This window comes from Oncorhynchus nerka, linkage group LG9b, assembly GCF_034236695.1.
Source record: "Oncorhynchus nerka isolate Pitt River linkage group LG9b, Oner_Uvic_2.0, whole genome shotgun sequence".
Taxonomy (NCBI): Eukaryota; Metazoa; Chordata; class Actinopteri; order Salmoniformes; family Salmonidae; genus Oncorhynchus; species Oncorhynchus nerka.
In genome coordinates this window covers 12,775,185-12,795,417 of record NC_088424.1, presented here as the reverse complement: position 1 = coordinate 12,795,417, position 20,233 = coordinate 12,775,185, and the positions used below count along the sequence as shown (strand labels likewise).

The window sequence follows — 20,233 nt, the reverse complement described above, 5'->3', positions numbered from 1 at the left end:
GTTTAGATGGGGCTATAAAATTAAAAAGAAAGAACATCCCTTCTAACGTTATTGTTTCACATCCAATCTGTGGGACAGACTCCACCCTGTATCCAATATGGTCAAGTCCTTCCCACCTATCCATAACCAACCATGTTCATTCACCTCCAACTATCAACAGGGATCATACCTATCACTTACAGTGAAGGCAACACAATGCTTTTCACCTGAGAGGATTCAAAATTCATTTCGGATTCATTTCTATTGAAAGATCACAGACATTTACTTTAACCATGGACATTTTCTTAAAAAATGTGGATATTTCAAACTAGTTGATTTCTTTTAGAATTCGCTGCAGATCGTTTCAAAGGTATACTTTTTTGATTGGCAACGTTTCAACTGGGCACCAGGTAATTTAGATGATGATGTCTAGGTTGCAGCTATTGCTCCTGTTGTGGTGCGCCATCGCCCTCACTTGGGCACCAGTCGCATCCAGCGATGTGATGGAGAACTCTTTGACAGATGTCCATGATGGAATTAAAGAGCAACTAGAACAGACCGAGGGACCACTTCTGGATGATGAGATGGACAACCAGGAGAACGTTTTAACTCAGGTATTTACGACCTCGCTCTGAATTTGTTCGGATTGACAGGCTAGTTTTACGCATAGCCTACCTATACAAAGCCAGGTGCGACAGTTAATCACAGGGGTGAGGAAGAAAATAGCATTTTCTCAAGCATTATAATTCATAACTTTTGAGTATAGAATAATAATAATTGATACTTTATTGTCTATGAATATTGGCCTGGGAAAAGTTGAACTATTATGTTGCGCACTTATCATGCGTAATTACACATGCACACAGAGCATTGCCATTATAGTCAGTATTGGCGTTTTGCTATGAACCATAAAGCATCTGCAATGCGATATATTGACGGTGGTTGTTTTACCCAGCAAACCAAAATTGGTTCTTTGAACGTTCCCAGAACATTCATTAGGTTGCCTCAAAAGTTTTTACACAAAAACGGTCCAGTTGTGCTGATGATTATACAGTGTTTGTATAAATAATTTGCCTGATGTTGCAAGAACATTCCCAGAACCCATTTTGTTATTACATTACCTGGAAACCTAATAAGAACCTTAGGGGAATGTTCTGCGGGTGGTTGTTACAGACGTTGTGCACAACATTCCAAATAAATTTCGTTTTTTTTAAATTCTGGAAAGGAAAAAAACATTTTGTTATCAAAAAAATAATTTGAATGGTTTTTGAGATGTTTTCATCCTAATGTTAGATAAAATCCTAACTGGAACTTTATAGGAATGTTAGCTAATGTCCTGTGAATGATCCCGGTCTGCTTGGTAGTTACTTTGCAAGTGGTTAAAAAATAAAAAGTATTTTTTTTGTAAATTAGTCGATTGTTAGTCATTAAACCATTTTCAATGTGCATAGAGTATTTGGTATCTGAGAGATGAGATGGTCGTTTCTCCTATGTAGGACTAAATGTATGCATTCTCGTGAATATGCTGTGTTGTTCCATATAAGTAATCCATTTAAATAGTTACATATATCCTATAAGTAATTGCACCAATGCATGGGTCTGTGTGAATTGTATAATGCTGTGCTCCTTCAAATGGTGGACTACCCATGCTCTACCCATCTGTTCCCCATCGTAGCTGCTGGGGGATTATGACAAAGTGAAAACGCTGTCCGAAGGCTCAGACTGTCGCTGTAAATGTGTGGTCAGACCCCTGAGCAGAAGTGCCTGCCGGCGGATAGAGGAGGGTGCAGCAAAGGCTGAGGACTTTTACACCGTGGAGACTGTGACGTCGGGGCCTAACTGTAAAAAGTGTGCGTGCATAGCCCCGCCCTCTGCTCTGAATCCCTGCGAGGGAGATTACAGGTTCAAGAAGCTGCAGGAGGCGGGGAAAGATGACATCAAGGTAATACACAAGCGCCTGCATCTCTCTGGAGGGGAAACAACACCACGCCGGTTCCTTCTTAGAACAACCCCCGTCTGTGTATTATCTTTATCAAACAAGGAGTCGCCCCCATGTCCTTTCCAGTGGAATATTTACTCAAACTGTACTTGATCTGATGGAAATGTCCACGTCATAAAGCGGGTATTGAATACAGCGTACATGACAGTAAGACTTTACAACTAAAATAACATGGAAAGATGTACTGGGATGGATTCTGACTACTGTGATCTTGCTTTTACAGCTCTCAACAATAATGGAGTTGCTGGAGGGAGCGTTTTACGGGATGGATCTGTTAAAGTTACACTCAGTTACAACTAAACTTCTCAGGAGGGTTGACAATATAGAAACGGTTCGTATACTGACACTCGTACGCAAGTCACAGTCATAGCTTATATACCTTAAAGTCCGTGGTGGTGGTACTGGCTTCTCACCCTTTTACTTTGCCCCTGTCGGTGTTCAGACCTTTTCTCGTAACCACACGGAGAAGGAGAAAGTGAGTGTGAGGAGCCGCTCTAGTGAGGAGAATGAGAGAGAGAAGGAGAGAAGAGCACAGCAGAGGATGGAAAAGAGAAAACGTCTAACTGAGCTGGAGCCGTCCCTGCAGAAGGATACGGCTGCAGCCTATACTAACACAAAGGTAACGCCGCACAGACACTATGATAACACAGAGGTAACCAAGGCTGTCAGTCACTCCAGATGTAGAGTGGAAACAATGGCGAGGGATTAAGGTAGCCAGTAGCCTGGCAGCGTCTTTAATACAGTGGCGAGATCCAAACTAGTCTGGGGTCTTGACTACAACAGTTTTCAGACAGCCCAGAAAACAATGACTTAAAATGACCGTCTTACTTTGAACCTCGACTGCATTCATTTTCACAAAACCAATGCGATCAAAACCATAGCATTTGGTTCTGTAGCCTAGTATTACAATTAAGAATCAGAAACAGAAACCTTTAGTGCCATGCAACAAACAAATGGTTGCTAAGAACTTATTGTGTAGTCACAGTTCAACATGTATAGTACAGTTGTCTCACTAAAAGCTTTACGAAAACACATGTGATTTGCTCCTTTGTGATTGGATCCTCCTAAAGAAGAAGTATGAGGAGCGCTACGTGGGGGCCAAGGGCCAAGGGGCCACCAGGCCCATGCTGAAGAGGAGCCAGCCAGAGGACAGGGAGGAGCCCCAGTGGCCCCTGAAAGGCAAGGTGGGGCTCAACGGCATGGTCATCAGAGGGGTGACCTTCTACAAGGCCAACACAGTGGACGATGGAGCCGCTGAAGAGCTCAGTAAGTCAATGTATATACTGGACATAATACTAGAATAACTAACATAGCAGTAGTCCATCCAGTTCAGAACATACAGCAAACCTTCCCATTGATTTTAGTGTTGAAGGCTTCTTTTTTAGGGGGGGGGTCTCTACATTGTGGCTATGCCTATAGGCATGTTTTGTTCTGGGTTTTTAATAGGACATTGGAGAGGCTTCTTGAGTATATTGGTGTAAATGCTTCTTAACCCTTTGTGCTGCTCATTCACCACCAGCAGCAGAGGAAGCCCTGAGCGGTGATGGTTCCATGGACCTGCTCATTGATGACCAGCTACTGAGACCCACCCAGCCCAGACCTGTGGCAGGCCCCCCGACACCTGCATCCCAAGACAGGAAGGGGAACCCAGATGACCAGGCCACTGACACCCCCAAAGCAGCCGCTAGTCCCCAAAGGAATCCCATTACATCTGCCCCTGGAGCTACCGGGACACCATCAACCACTGTTTCCATCCCGACCACCACCACCATTCAAACAAACACTAACACACCGGTTGCGACCACCACAACCACCATTCAACCAGCGACTACCACAACCACCACTCAACCAGCGACCACTAGAAAACTTGAAACCTTGTCTGTTTTGACCACGTCTCCAACCACTGCACTGCAAAATGTCAACAGCACCACAGCTCCGACCAGCAAGGTGACTAGTGTGCCCAGACCCAAGCATCACATCAGCTGGACAGAGGGCCACTCAGAGGTTCCCTCGGCGACCCCTAAAGTCCCTGGTAAAAAAAAAAACTTTGGTTGTGGGGGAATTAGATTTTCCAAAGTCACATTTTAATTTGATATTTTTTTCTGGTGGAAAATAGTGTTATTTGTTTGAACTTTAAATACTTGAGGAAAGTACATATGTTGTCTTTATCTCTGTATGTTTACTAACAGGCCTGTGCAAAGACACTTTGGCCACCATCTCTGACCCAGTGACCCATAATACCTACGGCCGGAAGGAAGGTGCCTGGATGAAGGACCCGAAGGGCAACGGAAATTTAATCTATGTCACCAACTACTACTATGGCAACAACCTACTGGAATTCCGCGACATGGACACCTTCAAAAAAGGTATTCTCACAATTGACTAGTCCCAAAACCGAGTTGCTGTTTAGGTCCTGGGTGCCAAGATTACATTACATGTAATGGTGGAATTTGATTCGTGTGATGCGCATTGCTCAATATATAGAATACTCTCTTACTTCTGCATTGTTTTTTTCCCTGTCAGGACGCTTCACCAATTCCTACAAGCTGCCGTACAACTGGATCGGCACGGGCCACGTCGTATACAACGGAGCCTTCTACTACAACCGGGCCTTCTCCCGTGACATCATCAAGTTTGACTTGCGTCTACGCTACGTTGCGGCCTGGACAACGCTGCACGACGCAGTGTTTGAGGAGGAGGAGGACTCCTCCTGGAGGTGGCGAGGACACTCGGACATCGACTTTGGTGTGGACGAGAGCGGCCTGTGGTTGGTGTACCCTGCGCTGGACGAGGAGGGCTTCCACCAGGAAGTAATCATGCTAAACCGTGTGAACCCGGCTGACCTCAGCCTCCAGAGTACGTTCAGAACAGGCCTGAGGAGACACTTCTACGGAAACTCCTTTGTCATCTGTGGCGTCCTGTACGCGGTGGACAACTATGAGCGTACCCACGCCAATATATCCTACGCCTTTGACACGCACACACACACCCAAATGATCCCCAGATTACCGTTCACGAACAACTACACGTACACGACGCAAATCGACTACAACCCCAAGGACAAAAAGCTGTATGCATGGGACAACGGTCACCAGGTGACATACGATGTTATATTTGCATATTAAAAGCTGTGGAGTAGTGATAAAATAAAAAGGGACCAGCACTTTTTTTGTATAAAAGTTCAAAAAAAATATATATAAAAAAATGGTCTTAGTGGATTGTAGAGCAGTCTACATGGCCTTTATGTGTTGTACTGTATAATCCACATTTATGTTGTCCCAGCGCATGTTGTTGTATTTTATATAATGGTCGTGGTCTTTAACTGCCCAAAGGGCAGCAAGCAAGATCATTCAGCGAAGCAAGACAAGGTATTTTCTTACTGCTTGTTAGAAGTTTAAAGTGTATGTTGTATATACTTCAATGAAAAAATAAAACTGTTAATAAAATATGCATTCAAACATGAATGCTGACACACAAACAAGTCATCAATACTAGGACTTGTTACTGTCCATAGTTTTATTTCTGAAAACCCTTTTGAAGGTACTGCAAATACCATGACAAACCTTGAAGTGACTCAAACAAAAGTAGGTCATTATCACACCCTCATTTGACACATTTCAAATAATGCAAATAATGGCCACATCTCACATGATGTTTGTATGATATATACAAATGAGTCTTGCGTATAATTGTTTGAATGTCTCATTTTGCTCAGTCACCAACATGGCTTTAAAAAGCAACAAGCATAATATCACAGGATAGGTCTATTCACTTTTAAATATGTGCAATATATCTTGTTAACATGGCTCAATTCCATCAATAGGGTCCAGAATCAATTAATGTTTTGTATTAAGCTATTTTCAATTTAGTTCAATTTTTGCTCATCTAAAAGAATGCTATAGCAGTATGGTCAAGACAGTGAAGGTTACCAAAGGGTTCAACTTTAAGTCCACTATTTATTCTACCTAAAGACCTACAGTAGATGCCTGCACTGGCATTCTGTCCATTTAACATGAACCAGATGCTCTAAACTAAGCAATATGGAAGTAAACAGTTGCTGGACAACTTCTTAAGAAGTCTTAATAGATTTGGAACATTTGAGGCACAGGGACTTTTGGAATGTGGAAGACAGAGGATGTGCGAATCTGATGCTAAGCATTTCCAAAGAGGAAGACAAGGCTACTTTTTTGTCACAGTTTATTAAATACACCAAAAGGTTGGTAAAATGATAGGTTTTTAGATTGCCAGGCCTTTTAGGTAAGGCCAATTTCAGGCAGAGTCTGATAGAACACCAACCGATGCTGATGCCTTTCCGTTGGCATGGGTGGATTGGAAGTCAGTGGTGTTGGCGCGTAGGATCTCTGGGATGCTGGAGGTTTTGATGTGGAGGATCTTGGTGTCCATGACCTCACAGTCAATCTGCATCATCACCTCAAATGTGTCGTCCTTGATGACAGAGTCTGTAATGGAATACGATAAGTCCAAAATATGATTATAATGAAAATCAAAACCATTCATTGGTTTATATTCAGTTGTCTGGAGTCTAGATGCCTCAACAGTCAGAAGCCACATCTGAAAGTTTTATGTAGTACAAGCCTCAGCACCATCAGCACTTTTTAGCAGACATCTAATGTTGTTGAGTTTCACTGTATAGGCCATTTGAGAGGATCTCCTGACAAGATCCCATTATACTGTCTCTCCATAAGGATCCCATCCCAAAAAGTCTGTCCCCTTTGTACTCTAAATCCCAAATGTAATAGTCATTATCTGGTTCACCGCCTTCTCTCGGAGACGCTGTCTGGCGTCAGGTGGCTGAGGAGCCTGCATTACTGCTGCAGGGTGAGCTCCGGCTCCTACAAGAACACCTGCTGAAGCCATCAGCCACACAACCACCGGAACGGCCAGGTCCATGTGGCTTAGCTAGCGGGAGGAATTTACTAGCACATGGAGGGATCGGATTTTGGATCTAAAAGGTGATTAATGTATACGGAAATGACATCGGAAAGGTTACTCAGCCGGTGCATTTTGCGGACACGTGGTGCTGTAGAGCGAGGGAGGTATGTGGGTGTTTTCTACTGAAGCAATAAGACCAGAGGAGGTGTGGTATATGACCAATATACCACGGTGAAGGGATGTTCTTACGTCCGACGCAACGTGGAGTGCCTGGACACAGCCCTTAGCCGTGGTATATTGGCCATATATCACAAATCCCAGAGGTGCCTTATTGCTATTATAAACTGGTTACCGATGTAATTAGAGGCAGTAAAACTCTGTTTTGTCATACCTGTGGTATACGGTCTGATATACCACAGCCTTCAGCCAATCAGAATTCAGGGCTCAAACTGCCCAGTTTACGATATAAGTTTGATGATAAGAATGCAGCTGATTTGGATGGTCCTTCTGTTTGTGGTCTGAATATCTGATTGAGAGAGAAAAGAGATGGTCATAGTTTTCCCTGCCGACGGTCATGGTTTTCTCTGCAGAGTGCGCGTCGGCAGAGAAAACCAGTCAACTGTGAAGACTGTATGTAAAACGGAGCTGTATACAAGTTATAAAAGACTCTGCATGCCTGCATGCATGAGATAATCCACTATATAAAAAAATATTACCCAATAAAGTGAGATAAATATGCCTTGTACATTAAATTACATTGAATTTAACACATTATTTTGTTACTGTTCTTTTTCAAGAGTGCTGAATCTGACAGACAGTATTTTTGTCCACTGAATCAGAGTTTTTGAACGCCTGCATTGTCTCTAGATGACAGTTTTAAGGTGTTCAGTTGTTTGGGAGACAGATTATTATTCCAAATGGCACACCTGTATATTGATACAGATCATGAGCCCAGCTAATTACAAATGGCACGCCTGTATATTGATACAGACCATGAGCCCAGCTAATTACAAATGGCACACCTGTATATTGATACAGACCATGAGCCCAGCTAATTACAAATGGCACACCTGTATATTGATACAGACCATGAGCCCAGCTAATTACAAATGGCACGCCTGTATATTGATACAGACCATGAGCCCAGCTAATTACAAATGGCACACCTGTATATTGATACAGACCATGAGCCCAGCTAATTACAAATGGCACGCCTGTATATTGATACAGACCATGAGCCCAGCTAATTACAAATGGCACGCCTGTATATTGATACAAACCTGAGGTTGGAACCGGGTTAAGGAAACAGAACCAAAAAACGGAAAATACACATTTTTCGAGGGACAAAATCTGAATCGGGAACGAAAGTGATTGATACTGTTCCGAAACAGAACTTTTATGTTAAAAGCATGGTAATAATTTATTAACTTTATTTTACTTCCGGGCAGTACCATAAAAATGTGAAACAAACAAAGAGCCTATGCAAAGCTCTCACTGTCTGTCACTCAGAAACATATTCCAGTGTCTGCCTGCCAGCTGAAAATCTTAGCCAGTGTGTGTGCGTGTCGGCTACCTGCCCCTCTGAAGCATAGGCTACTGTAGCCTACAATACCTTACAAGCGCGATTCAGAAATTAAGGAGAGATGTTAACTTGGATACGTTTTTTCAATGCTAGTTAAGGATACTATTGTTATCACGTTTCACATTGGATGTATTTCCTTACAAAACGTTCTGACGTGTTTTTAACCTGAAAAATGTTGCGCCTGTCCCTTACGCATTAAAACACCTTTTTCTTTTTTCTTTATTTAACTAGGCAAGTCAGTTAAGAACAAATTCTTATTTTCAATGACGGCCTAGGAACAGTGGCTGTTCAGGGGCAGAACGACAGATTTGTACCTTGTCAGCTCAGGGGTTTGAACTTGCAACCTTCCGGTTACTAGTCCAACGCTCTAACCACCCTGCCGCCCCACCTATAGCATGCCCGCTCCAAACTGCTCTATCTGCACTGATTGGTGAAGTAATCTACTATCGTGCTTAAAAAAGGAACAGAAAGGAACGATATAATCCGGCATGTTTTTCGGGGATTTGAACCGGTTTTATTTTGCAGGTCGAAATAGTGGAATCGAATGCAAACAGTAAGCGACTGGAAAATAATTTTGGTTCCAACCCGATATAGACCATACCAGAGTACCATAACTGATTCCAAATATCACTCTTGCTGATACACACCAGGCAGGTCTACTAAGGCAGGCAGCCCCCCCCCCCCCCACCCACCCAAATCCCTTTCTGTCAGCTCCACATCCAGTTTCCCTTTGGGGTTACTCGGTGAGATGGGTCTTTGGGTGAGACCAACCAGAAACATAACCATGTTGACACGGTCAAGTGAGGTGGCGTATTTCAAATCATGAGGGAAAATACTCAATTGCCCTTCATTATCCTTCACATACCATGCAGTCCCTTCAACTGAGGCCAATATTGGTTATGATAAGGTTACCCAAAAGGCCAACTGGCATTTTTGCACAGTATGTTGCAGACCCGAAGAGTGATTCGGAGGACAAATCCACTGTTTTATTAGAGTAGTAAGGAATATCAAAGACATTTCTACAGATGGAAGCTATTTATGGCAAAAGGGGGTCTTTCTAAACAACCACACTCTATGGCTGGGGCAAATTACAACCTACCGTTACAATCATCTGGCAATCACAGCGCATTCGGAAAGTATTCAGACCCCTTGACCTTTTTCACATTTTGTTACATTACAGCGTTATTCTAAAATTGACGAGGAAAATATTTAATTCAATCAATCTACACACAATACCCCATAATGACAAAGCAAAACATTTTTTTGTGTAAATTTTGGCAAATGTATTAAAAATAAAAAACAGAAATACCTTATTTACATAAGTATTCAGACCCTTTGCTATGAGACTCGAAATTGAGCTCAGGTGCATCCTGTTTCCATTGATCATCCTTAAGATGTTTCTACAACTTGATTGGAGTCCACATGTGGCAAATCCAATTGATTGGACATGATTTGGAAAGGCACACACCTGTCTATATAAGGTCCCACAGTTGACAGTGGTAGTGCTTTGAGACAGGATTGTGTCAAGGCACAGATCTGGGGAAGGGTTCTAAAAAATGTCTGCAGCATTGAAGGTCCCCAAGAACACAATGGACTCCATCATTCTTAAATGGATTAAGTTTGGAACCAGCAAGACCTTTCCTAGAACTTGCCGCCCGGCCAAACTGAGCAATCGGGGGAGAAGGGCCTTGGTCAGGGAGGTGACCAAGAACCCAATGGTCACTTTGACAAAGCTCCAGAGTTCCTCTATCAGGCCTTTATGGTAGAGTGGCCAGACGGAAGCCACTCCTCGGTAAAAGGCACATGAAGGCCCGCTTGGAGTTTGCAAAAAGGCACCTAAAAGGACTCTCAGACCATGAAAAACAAGATTCTCTGGTCTGATGAAATGCAGACTGAACTCTTTGGCCTGAATACCAAGCATCACATCTGGAGGAAACCTGGCACCATCCCTATGGCGAAGCATGGCGGTAGCAGCTTCATACTGTGGGGATGTTTTTCAGCGGCAGGGACTGGGAGACTAGTCAGGATCGAGGGAAAGATGAACAGAGCAAAGTACAGAAAGATCCTTGATGAAAATCTGCTCCAGAGCGCTCAGGACCTCAGACTGGGGTCGAAGGTTCACCTTCCAACAGGACAATGACCCTAAGCACACAGACAGGACAATGACCCTAAGCACACAGACAGGACAATGACCCTAAGCACACAGACAAGACAACGCAGGAGTGGCTTCGGGACAAGTCTCTGAATGTCCTTGAGTTTCCCAGCCAGAGCCCAGAATTGAACCCGATTTAACATCTCTGGAGAGACCTGAAAATAGCTGTGCAGCGACGCTCCCCATCCAACCTGACAGAGCTTGAGAGGATCTGCAGAGAAGAATAGGAGAAACTCCCCAAATACAGGTGTGCAAAGCTTGAAGCATCATACCCAAGAAGACTCGAGGCTGTAATTGCTGCCAAAGGTGCTTCAAAAAAAGAACTGAGTAAAGGTTCTGAATACTTATGTAAATGTAATATTTCCGGGGGTTTTTCTTTCTAAATTTGCCACAATTTAAAAAAAACAGTTTTTGCTTTGTCATTATAGGGTATTGTGTGTAGTTTGAGGGGGGGAAACAATTTAATCCATTTCAGAATAAGGCTGTAACGTAACAAAATGTGAAAAAGGTCAAGGGGTCTGTTACATTCTCCAGTTTTTGTTGTGGGTTTGTATGTGTGCGTATTTCAGGAAATGGCTTCCTGGAATCATAAAGCAGCTGATTGGTCGGCCCCATCGTTGATTGGAGCTCTGACCCTCCCTCTCATCAGGGGAAACAGCAGTCTCATCAATTACCAACTCCTTCACCAGCTTGATAAAAGCCAGTGTTCCTTCGTCAGGGGGGAGGAGCTTCTTTTATGTCCTGTGTTGGTTGTTGGTCAGTGAAAGTTTTGTTGGTATTATTTTGTAGCCGCTCCTTCAGAGGTATGTGTATGCCAATAGGACTTAGTGTTTTTGGTTATTGAAATTGTACACTTAAAGTATTGGTAAATTATTTTCTTTCATTTGTTCCCAGGAAGGGAAGGGGAACGCACCTTGGGAGAGTTTAGGCAAGAGGCCTGCGGGCATACATTACCTGTAGTATTGAATCTGTCTATGCACACGAGGTAAGACCTGTGCGGACCACCAACTTTATTTTGGTTAGTGCGCCAGTTGGTGCTAAAGTTTAGGTAAGAAGTGGGAAGGCAGGTAAGGTAAGGGAGTCTTTAATTTGTACTTTCTTTCCTTTGGTTCCATCCAGACCTTTTCCCCCACATTACCGTGAAAACTGTATTTTTCTCTGCCTCTGTCGTCCTTCCTACGCACCTACGGTCACATACTTTTTTCACTCCACGGGGAGTTGCGTTCCCTCCTCCAAGAGGCGTACGTAACAACATCTGAATACTTTCCGAATGCACTGTATATGCAGACACCTCTGTGCCTCTCCAAGGATATTATCTAATGATATGCAATAAGCATAAGATATCCTTTCAACAAAGCCATAAGCACATCAAACTAATTCCTCTCTGGCATCCACTGCTGCACGTCCCAAATAAACTGAAAGCAGGAGAAAGAGTGTGAGAACAAGAGAAAATATTTGTCCGGATATATATATATATATACACTGCTCAACAACAAAAAAAGGAACACTAAAATAACACATCCTAGATCTGAATGAATTAAATATTCTTATTAAATACTTTTTTCTTTACATAGTTGAATGTGCTGACAAACAAAATCACACAAAAATTATCAATGGAAATCAAATTTATCAACCCATGGAGGTCTGGATTTGGAGTCACACTCAAAATTAAAGTGGAAAACCACACTACAGGCTGATCCAACTTTGATGTAATGTCCTTAAAACAAGCCAAAATTAGGCTTAGTAGTGTGTGTGGCCTCCACATGCCTGTATGACCTCCCTACAATGCCTGGGCATGCTCCTGATGAGGTGGCAGATGGTCTCCTGGGGGATCTCCTCCCAGACCTGGACTAAAGCATCCGCCAACTCCTGGACAGTCTGTGGTGCAACGTGGCGTTGGTGGATGGAGCGAGATATGATGTCCCAGATGTGCTCAATTTGATTCAGGTCTGGGGAACGGGCGGGCCAGTCCATAGCATCAATGCCTTCCTCTTGCAGGAACTGCTGACACACTCCAGCCACATGAAGTCTAGCATTGTCTTGCATTAGGAGGAACCCAGGGCCAACCGCACCAGCATATGGTCTCAAAAGGGGTCTAAGGATCTCATCTCGGTACCTAATGGCAGTCAGGCTACCTCTGGCGAGCACATGGAGGGCTGTGCGGCCCCCAAAGAAATGCCACCCCACACCATGACTGACCCACCGCCAAACCGGTCATGCTGGAGGATGTTGCAGGCAGCAGAACGTTCTCTTTTTTATTTTATTTTTCATTTTACCCCTTTTTTCTCCCCAATTTCGTGGTATCCAATTGTTGTAGTAGCTACTATCTTGTCTCATCGCTACAACTCCCGTACGGGCTCGGGAGAGACGAAGGTTGAAAGTCATGCGTCCTCCGATACACAACCCAACCAGCCATACTGCTTCTTAACACAGCGCGCATCCAACCTGGAAGCCAGCCGCACCAATGTGTCGGAGGGTACACCGTGCACCTGGCAACCTTGGTTAGCGCGCACTGCGCCCGCCCCGCCACAGGAGTCGCTGGTGCGCGATGAGACAAGGACATCCCTACCGACCAAGCCCTCCCTAACCCGGACGACGCTAGGCCAATTGTGCGTCGCCCCACGGACCTCCCGGTCGCGGCCGGTTAGGACAGAGCCTGGGCGCGAACCCAGGGACTCTGATGGCACAGCTGGCGCTGCAGTACAGCGCCCTTGACAACTGCGCCACCCGGGAGGCCTAGCAGAACGTTCTCCACGGCGTCTCCAGACTCTGTCACGTCTGTCACATTTGCTCAGTGTGAACCTGCTTTCATCTGTGAAGAGCACAGGGCACCAGTGGCGAATTTGCCAATCTTGGTGTTCTCTGGCAAATGCCAAACGTCCTGCACGGTGTTGGGCTGTAAGCACAACCCCCACCTGTGGACGTCGGGCCCTCATACCACCCTCATGGAGTCTGTTTCTGACCGTTTGAGCAGACACATGCACATTTGTGGCCTGCTGGAGGTCATTTTGCAGGGCTCTGGCAGTGCTCCTCCTGCTCCTCCTTGCACAAAGGCGGAGGTAGCGGTCCTGCTGCTGGGTTGTTGCCCTCCTACGGCCTCCTCCACGTCTCCTGATGTGTACTGGCCTGTCTCCTGGTAGCGCCTCCATGCTCTGGACACTACGCTGACAGACACAGCAAACCTTCTTGCCACAGCTCGCATTGATGTGCCATCCTGGATGAGCTGCACTACCTGAGCCACTTGTGTGGGTTGTAGACTGCATCTCATAATACCACTAGAGTGAAAGCACCGCCAGCATTCACAAGTGACCAAAACATCAGCCAGGAAGCATAGGAACTGAGAAGTGGTCTGTGGTCACCACCTGCAGAACCACTCCTTTATTGGGGGTGTCTTGCTAATTACCTATAATTTCCACCTGTTGTCTATTCCATTTGCACAACAGCATGTGACATTTTTTGTCAATCAGTGTTGCTTCCTAAGTGGACAGTTTGATTTCACAGAAGTGTGATTGACTTGGAGTTACATTGTGTTGTTTAAGTGTTCCCTTTATTTTTTTGAGCAGTGTATATATATGAGAGAGTATGGATAGAGGGTGCTGAAGGTACACAACAGGGTGGCAGGCATCTTAGCGGTTAGAGCGTTGGGCCAGTAACCGAAAGGTTTCTTGTTTGAATCACCGAGCCTACAAGGTGAAAAATCTGTTGATGTGCCCTTGAGCAAGGCACTTAACCCTAATTGCTCCAGGGTGGCCGTTGATAATGGCTGACACTGGCCGTGACCTCTCCGAGGTTGTCTCAGTTGGGATATGCAAAAAGAAAAAAACACATTTCCAACATACACATGCGTATTAATACACACTTGTACATGTATGAAATAGGAAAAATATAAGCAAGCAACAAGCCGTCCGCGCACTGTTCTGTTTTGTAAGACGATGCACAGCTGCATAACAAAGTTGATCCATACGACTCAGAAAACAGGTCATGGAAAGTTTCAGATCATTAAGAGTGTAAAGAGGGTAAGAGAGGCCTCTGCAGTGCTCGGTTCCTTGAGGGGCCTCCCGAGAGGCACTAACGTATGTTCACAAGGGCCTGGCTGATAGCCATGACGGTGGGGCTCCTGGATTGAGGGCAGCCGTTCCACGGAGGACTCCAAGGAGGCCCCTGTCTGTAAGGGCTGAGCTCTGAGAGACAGTGTGGTTGCGGAATGGATGCACCATGATAATAGATCCAAAGCACAGTGGTCTCACAGCACTTACTGCTGAGCATAGAGCTTCTATGAGCACGTTTCTATGAGTTTCTACATGGGGAAACCTCAGACGCTATGAGAATCAAGTGCAGTGGTTGTTTTCCAATTTGGACTTTTCACATTTTATACATCTTAACAAAACGTTTGAATGCTAATCATACTACATATTATGGCAATACTTAGTAGCTTAAAATACAGACCTATAAAATGTATCAATAATGAATCATAACTGCACACACACACACAAAAAACAAACACATTCTGATGCCTGAGGGGACAGAACCCAAACAAAGGAGGGTGAGTAAATTCAACAGGGAGCCCCATGACCTAGTCAAATCTGACTCATATTTTCAAGCACTTCTCTGAAACGGTCACTGGAGAGACAGTAAATCACCTAAGATTAGAAAAGAAAAATGTCCTGTACAGTACTGTCTCTGAACTCCAGGAAGTATATATTCTTTCCTTAAAAGGGCATGGAAAATACAACAGCGTCCCCCTATCATCTGTATCCCACTTCCTTTCCTTTTCTTCAGGGTAGAAGGGACACCAACAGACCAATACAATTCCCCTCAGCCAAATAGCCTAATTCATTGCACATGCCAGAAATACAAAGAGCTTAGCTTACACATGAAAGCTATTTCTGTTACTAAATCAATAGGAAGAAAATACAGAGGAAAGCTTTCAAGACTACAAGAAAAAGTGAGTGAGTATTCATCCACCACACTAACAATCAGTTGTTGAAGCTGGTTCAAGCTTTCACTAAACTAATGACTATACTTATAGTGAGTGTAGGTTTTCTGTTTATACACTGTGGGTAGGTGGAGGTGTAAATTGGCCATGGCTTCTGATTACGTAAAAGCTCTGCTCTAAAACGTACAATAAACTTCCTTAGAGTTCAGAGTCCAAAGTTTATATTTGGCATGCAGTTGCTCAGTTCACATTGTCTACTGGTCCTTACCATTCACATTAATAGCTGGTAACACCAAGGACATCTTTGGCCTGCTCCCCTTGCTGTGGTTAGTTGCAGGGAGCAGAAGGTGATCCTAGAGAAACAGAGAGAGAATGGGGGATTAGAGAGTGGATGCAGTGAGTCATTACTCATGAGTTGACCTAGTCTTTAGACAATGAGGAGATACATTTGACAGTAGAGATGTTGTGCTGTTCAGGGTGGATTTTCTCTCACAAATCCCAGTAGGTCTATGCATGTGTACTCAATTTGATTTAACCTTTATTTAACTACAGTACCAGTCAAAAGTTTGGACACACCTACTCATTCAAGGGTTTTTCTTTATTTTTTCACTATTTTCTACATTGTAGAATAATAGAAGACGTCAAAACTATGAAATAACACATGGAATCATGTAGTAACCAGTGGCGTAAAGTGTCAAATTCACCCACTTATCAACAGAAGACGTGGTCGTCCCTACTACCGCTGACCTTGCGGACTCACTAAACACAATTGCATCTTTTGTAAATAATGTCTGAGTGTTGGAGTGTGCCCCTGGCAATATATACATAAAAACAAGAAAATTGTGCTGTCTGCTTTGGTTAATATAAGGAATTTGAAATTATTTATACTTTTACTTTTGATTCTTAAGTATATTTTAGCTATTCAATTTACATTTGATACTTAAGTATATTTAAAACCAAATACTTTTAGACTTTTACTCAAGTAATATTTACTGGATGACTTTTGCTTTTACTTGAGTAACTTTCTATTAAAAGGTATCTATACTTTTACTCAAGTATGAAAATTGGGTACTTTTCCACCACTGGTAGTAACCAAAAAAGTGTTAAACAAATCAAAATATAATGTAGATTTAAGAATCTTCAAAGTAGCCTTTGCCTTGATGACAGCTCTGCACACTCTTGGCATTCTCTCAACCAGCTTCATGAGGAATGCAGTCCTGAAGGAGATCCCACATATGCTGAGCACTTTTTGGCTGCTTTTCCTTCACTCTGAGGTCCAATTGATCCCAAACCATCGCAATTGGGTTGAGGTTGTGTGATTGTGGAGGCCAGGTCATCTGATGCAGCACTCCATCACTCTCTTTCTTTGTCAAATAGCCCTTACACAGCCTGGAGGTGTGTTGGGTCATTGTCCTGTTGAAAAACAAATGACAGTCCCACTAAGGGCAAACCAGATGGGATGGCGTATCGCTGCAAAATGCTGTGGTAGCCATGCTGGTTAAGTGTGCCTTGAATTCTAAATAAATCACAGACAGTGTCACGAGCAAAGCACCCCCACACCATCACACCACCTCCTCCATGCTCCTCCAAGAACCACATATGCAGAGATCATCTGTTCACCTACTCCGCATCTCACAAAGACATGGCGGTTGGAACCAAAAATCTCACATTTGGACTCATCAGACCAAAAAGACAGACTTACACTGGTCTAATGACCATTGACCAAGCAAGTCTCTTCTTATTATTGGCGTTCTTTAGTAATGGTTTCTTTGCAGCAATTCAACCATGAAGGCCTGATTCACACAGTCTCCTCTGAACAGTTGATGTTGAGATGTGTCTGTTACTTAAACTCTGTGAAGCATTTATTTGGGCTACAATTGCTGAGGTTGGTAGCTCTAATGAACTTATCCTCTGCAGCAGAGGTAACTCTGGGTCTTCCTTCCTGTGGCGGTCCTCATGAGAACCAGTTTCATCATAGCGCTTGATGGTTTTTACGACTGCACTTCAATCTTTCCGGATTGACTGACCTTAATTTCTTAAAGTAATGATGGACTGTCATTTCTCTATGCAAATTTGAGCTGTTCTTTCCATAATATGGACTTGGTCTTTAACCAAATATGGCTAGCTTCTGTACACCACCCCTACCTTGTCACAACACAACTGATTGGCTCAAACACATTAAGAAGGAAAATGTACTTTTAACAAGGCACACCTGTTAATTTAAATGCATTCCAGGTGACTACCTCATGAAGCTGGTTGAGAGAATGCCAAGAGTGTGGAAAGCTATCAAGGCAAAGGGTGGCTACTTTGAAGAATCTCAAATATAAAATATATTTTGATGTGTTTAACACTTGTTTGGTTACTACATGATTCCATTTGTGTTATTTCATAGTTTTGATGTCTTTACTATTATTATACATGTAGAAAATAGTAAAAATAAAGAAAAACCCTTGAATGACAGGTACTGTATGTAGTCCCACTGACGTCAGAATAACTATTTCCCAAGGGCGACCTGATATCAATAAATGTACATACTTTACAGTCATGGGTGCCATGGTCAAGGGGAGTGACTACAACTCAAACAATGCCTCAAGCCACTGTCTGTCCACCTATAGGCTGACAACAAGAAAAAATACACGTGATGACAGACCAGTGACATCCAGACCCTTCCGTGGCCACTGCTGCCTTAACTCTGTAGTGCACGCACCATGAACCCCACAAGGCACAAGAGGTACGGAATTCACACACAAAAAAACGTCCTAAAGAGAACGTAAGGCCAATAAATCTCAACATACATTGACCTCTGACCATACCTTTGACTGTACAATGTTTTCACAGTTTGGGGTGTAAAGACAGTCATTGTTTGAGGAGACAGGCCAAAAACCGTAGTTAACAACAGCGTTGACACCTGGACAGCAGGTTGTGACATACACATAAAAAGAACAGGAGAATGATGTGGTTGTAAAATGTATTTTAAAAGTAGACAGCTGGGGCTCTATGAAAATAATCAATGATGGGCACATTAGCTAGACAAGCCATCCATTGTTCAAAGAAATAGTCACAAATCAAGCACATGGCCATTAAAACCCAGACCATATCAGAGACAGTCATTTCTTGACACAAACCAAGGCTACTTTTTCTCCATTTGTATTAAGTTGGCAGAGATCAAATGCATCTACATGCTGTCTGATCAGCTAGTCAGTCATCTAGGTTCCTTCCATGGAATCATAGCCTTTATTAGAGGCATAAACACAGTAATTCAAAGTCCTGTTAAACATCTGTGGTCTGGGAGAGGAGACCCATGCATGGTTGAGAGACCACTGTCCTGTGTTTGATTTAGCCTTCCTGCAGTGCCAGGTGTGTCGGTTCTGCAGTTTGGCGACTATTCCATTGGTTCTATTGCGGCAGGCAAACTCAATCAAGCCCAGCTAAAGTATTTGAAAAGATTTTAAAGAGTTGAAAACGGAGCTGTTCCTGCGAGACAAAGTCATGGAAAAATTAGGAACTTCAGCCCAAAACTCACTGATGTAGAACAGATATACAGTAAAGTAGGTCTATAGACTGAAAAGCTACGGGGTCTATTAGAATCATTGACGTGAGGGCTCCCAAGGACTAGTTAACATATCAAAAGACTCAAAAACCAACAACAACAAAAAATCTGATGTTTACAGTAGACTAGAGTGACGGCACAGAGGTAAATATTTTGTTTTGAAGCCAGCTGCCACTCTGGGGAGAACATATTACTTTACCTCAGATGGACATAGATGGCTAACATAAATGTTAGCATCTGCTAAAAGTAGCTAGCTACACGATTGGTCTGCTTCTGAGTAAAATATCAGTGCCAGTACGGAATGGCTTGGATCAGCACAATACAGTGTCTAAATAACAGTGTAAGTAGGTGGAGATTAACATTGAGAAGACATGGAAGCCAGGGTCAACTGCACTTGAAATAGACTGAGACTGGTTCTGATCCAGCCCTTGAAACAACACCAGTTCTAAGAAGCTGACAGAAGTAAGGAGCTTAGTGAAAAACACACACCAGGCACTGTTCCCCATTGGGTATTCACAGCACACACAGGCACAGAAATACGTGATAACACACACACGTACACATGGATTTTGTGTTGTAGATATGTGGTAGTAGAGTAGTGGCTTGGGGGAACACACTTAATGTGTTGTGAAAAGTGTCAGGAAATGTAATGTAATTTTGATTGTATATAGAGTTGAAGTCGGAAGTTTACATACACTTAGGTTGCAGTCATTAAAACTTGTTTTCCCACCATCCACAAATGTCTTGTATCAAACTATAGTTTTGGCAAATCAGTTAGAATATCTACTTTGTGCATGACACAAGTAATTTTTCCAACAATTGTTTACAGACAGAATTGTTTATTTCACTTATAATTCACTGTATCACAATTCCAAAATTCCAATTCCAGAAGTTTACATACACAAAGTTGACTGTGCCTTTAAACAGATTGGAAACTTCCCTAAATGATGTCATGGCTTTAGAAGCTTCTGATAGGCTAAATTACATCATTTGAGTCAATTGGAGGTGTACCTGTGGATGTGTTTCAAGGCCTACCTTCAAACTCAGTGCCTCTTTGCTTGACATCATCGGAAAATAAAAATAAATCAGCCAAGACCTCAGAAAAAAAATTGTAGACCTCCACAAGTCTGGCTCATCCTTGG

The 20,233-nt window shown here is 43.3% G+C and overlaps 2 protein-coding genes across 7 annotated transcripts in view; one reads left to right on the top strand and one right to left on the bottom strand.

Moving 5' to 3' along the window:
* The first annotated feature begins 128 nt into the window (after positions 1-128).
* LOC115114282 (olfactomedin-like protein 2B) lies at positions 129-5,461 on the top strand. 3 transcript variants are annotated; one of them, XM_029642389.2, is made up of 8 exons: positions 129-593; positions 1,655-1,921; positions 2,202-2,309; positions 2,421-2,597; positions 3,052-3,244; positions 3,498-4,010; positions 4,168-4,344; positions 4,502-5,461. In XM_029642389.2, the coding sequence occupies exons 1-8, from the start codon at positions 399-401 to the stop codon at positions 5,101-5,103; spliced, it is 2,232 nt and encodes a 743-aa protein (XP_029498249.1). In that variant the 5' UTR covers positions 129-398; the 3' UTR covers positions 5,104-5,461. The 3 variants fall into 3 exon arrangements, with proteins under 3 accessions (XP_029498249.1, XP_029498248.1, XP_029498247.1); XM_029642388.2 differs by having other exon boundaries at positions 3,049-3,244; positions 3,501-4,010; XM_029642387.2 differs by having other exon boundaries at positions 3,049-3,244.
* Positions 5,461-20,233, bottom strand: part of LOC115114283 (cyclic AMP-dependent transcription factor ATF-6 alpha-like) — a 47,733-nt gene continuing 32,960 nt past the window's right edge. For all 4 annotated transcript variants that reach the window (XM_029642390.2, XM_029642392.2, XM_029642391.2 and 1 more), the window contains exons 15-16: positions 15,810-15,894; positions 5,461-6,438 (exon numbers count right to left, since the gene is read on the bottom strand). In XM_029642390.2, coding sequence (XP_029498250.2) covers positions 6,248-6,438; positions 15,810-15,894 — 276 coding nt within the window. In that variant the 3' untranslated portion in view covers positions 5,461-6,247. The remainder of the gene's footprint in view (positions 6,439-15,809; positions 15,895-20,233) is intronic.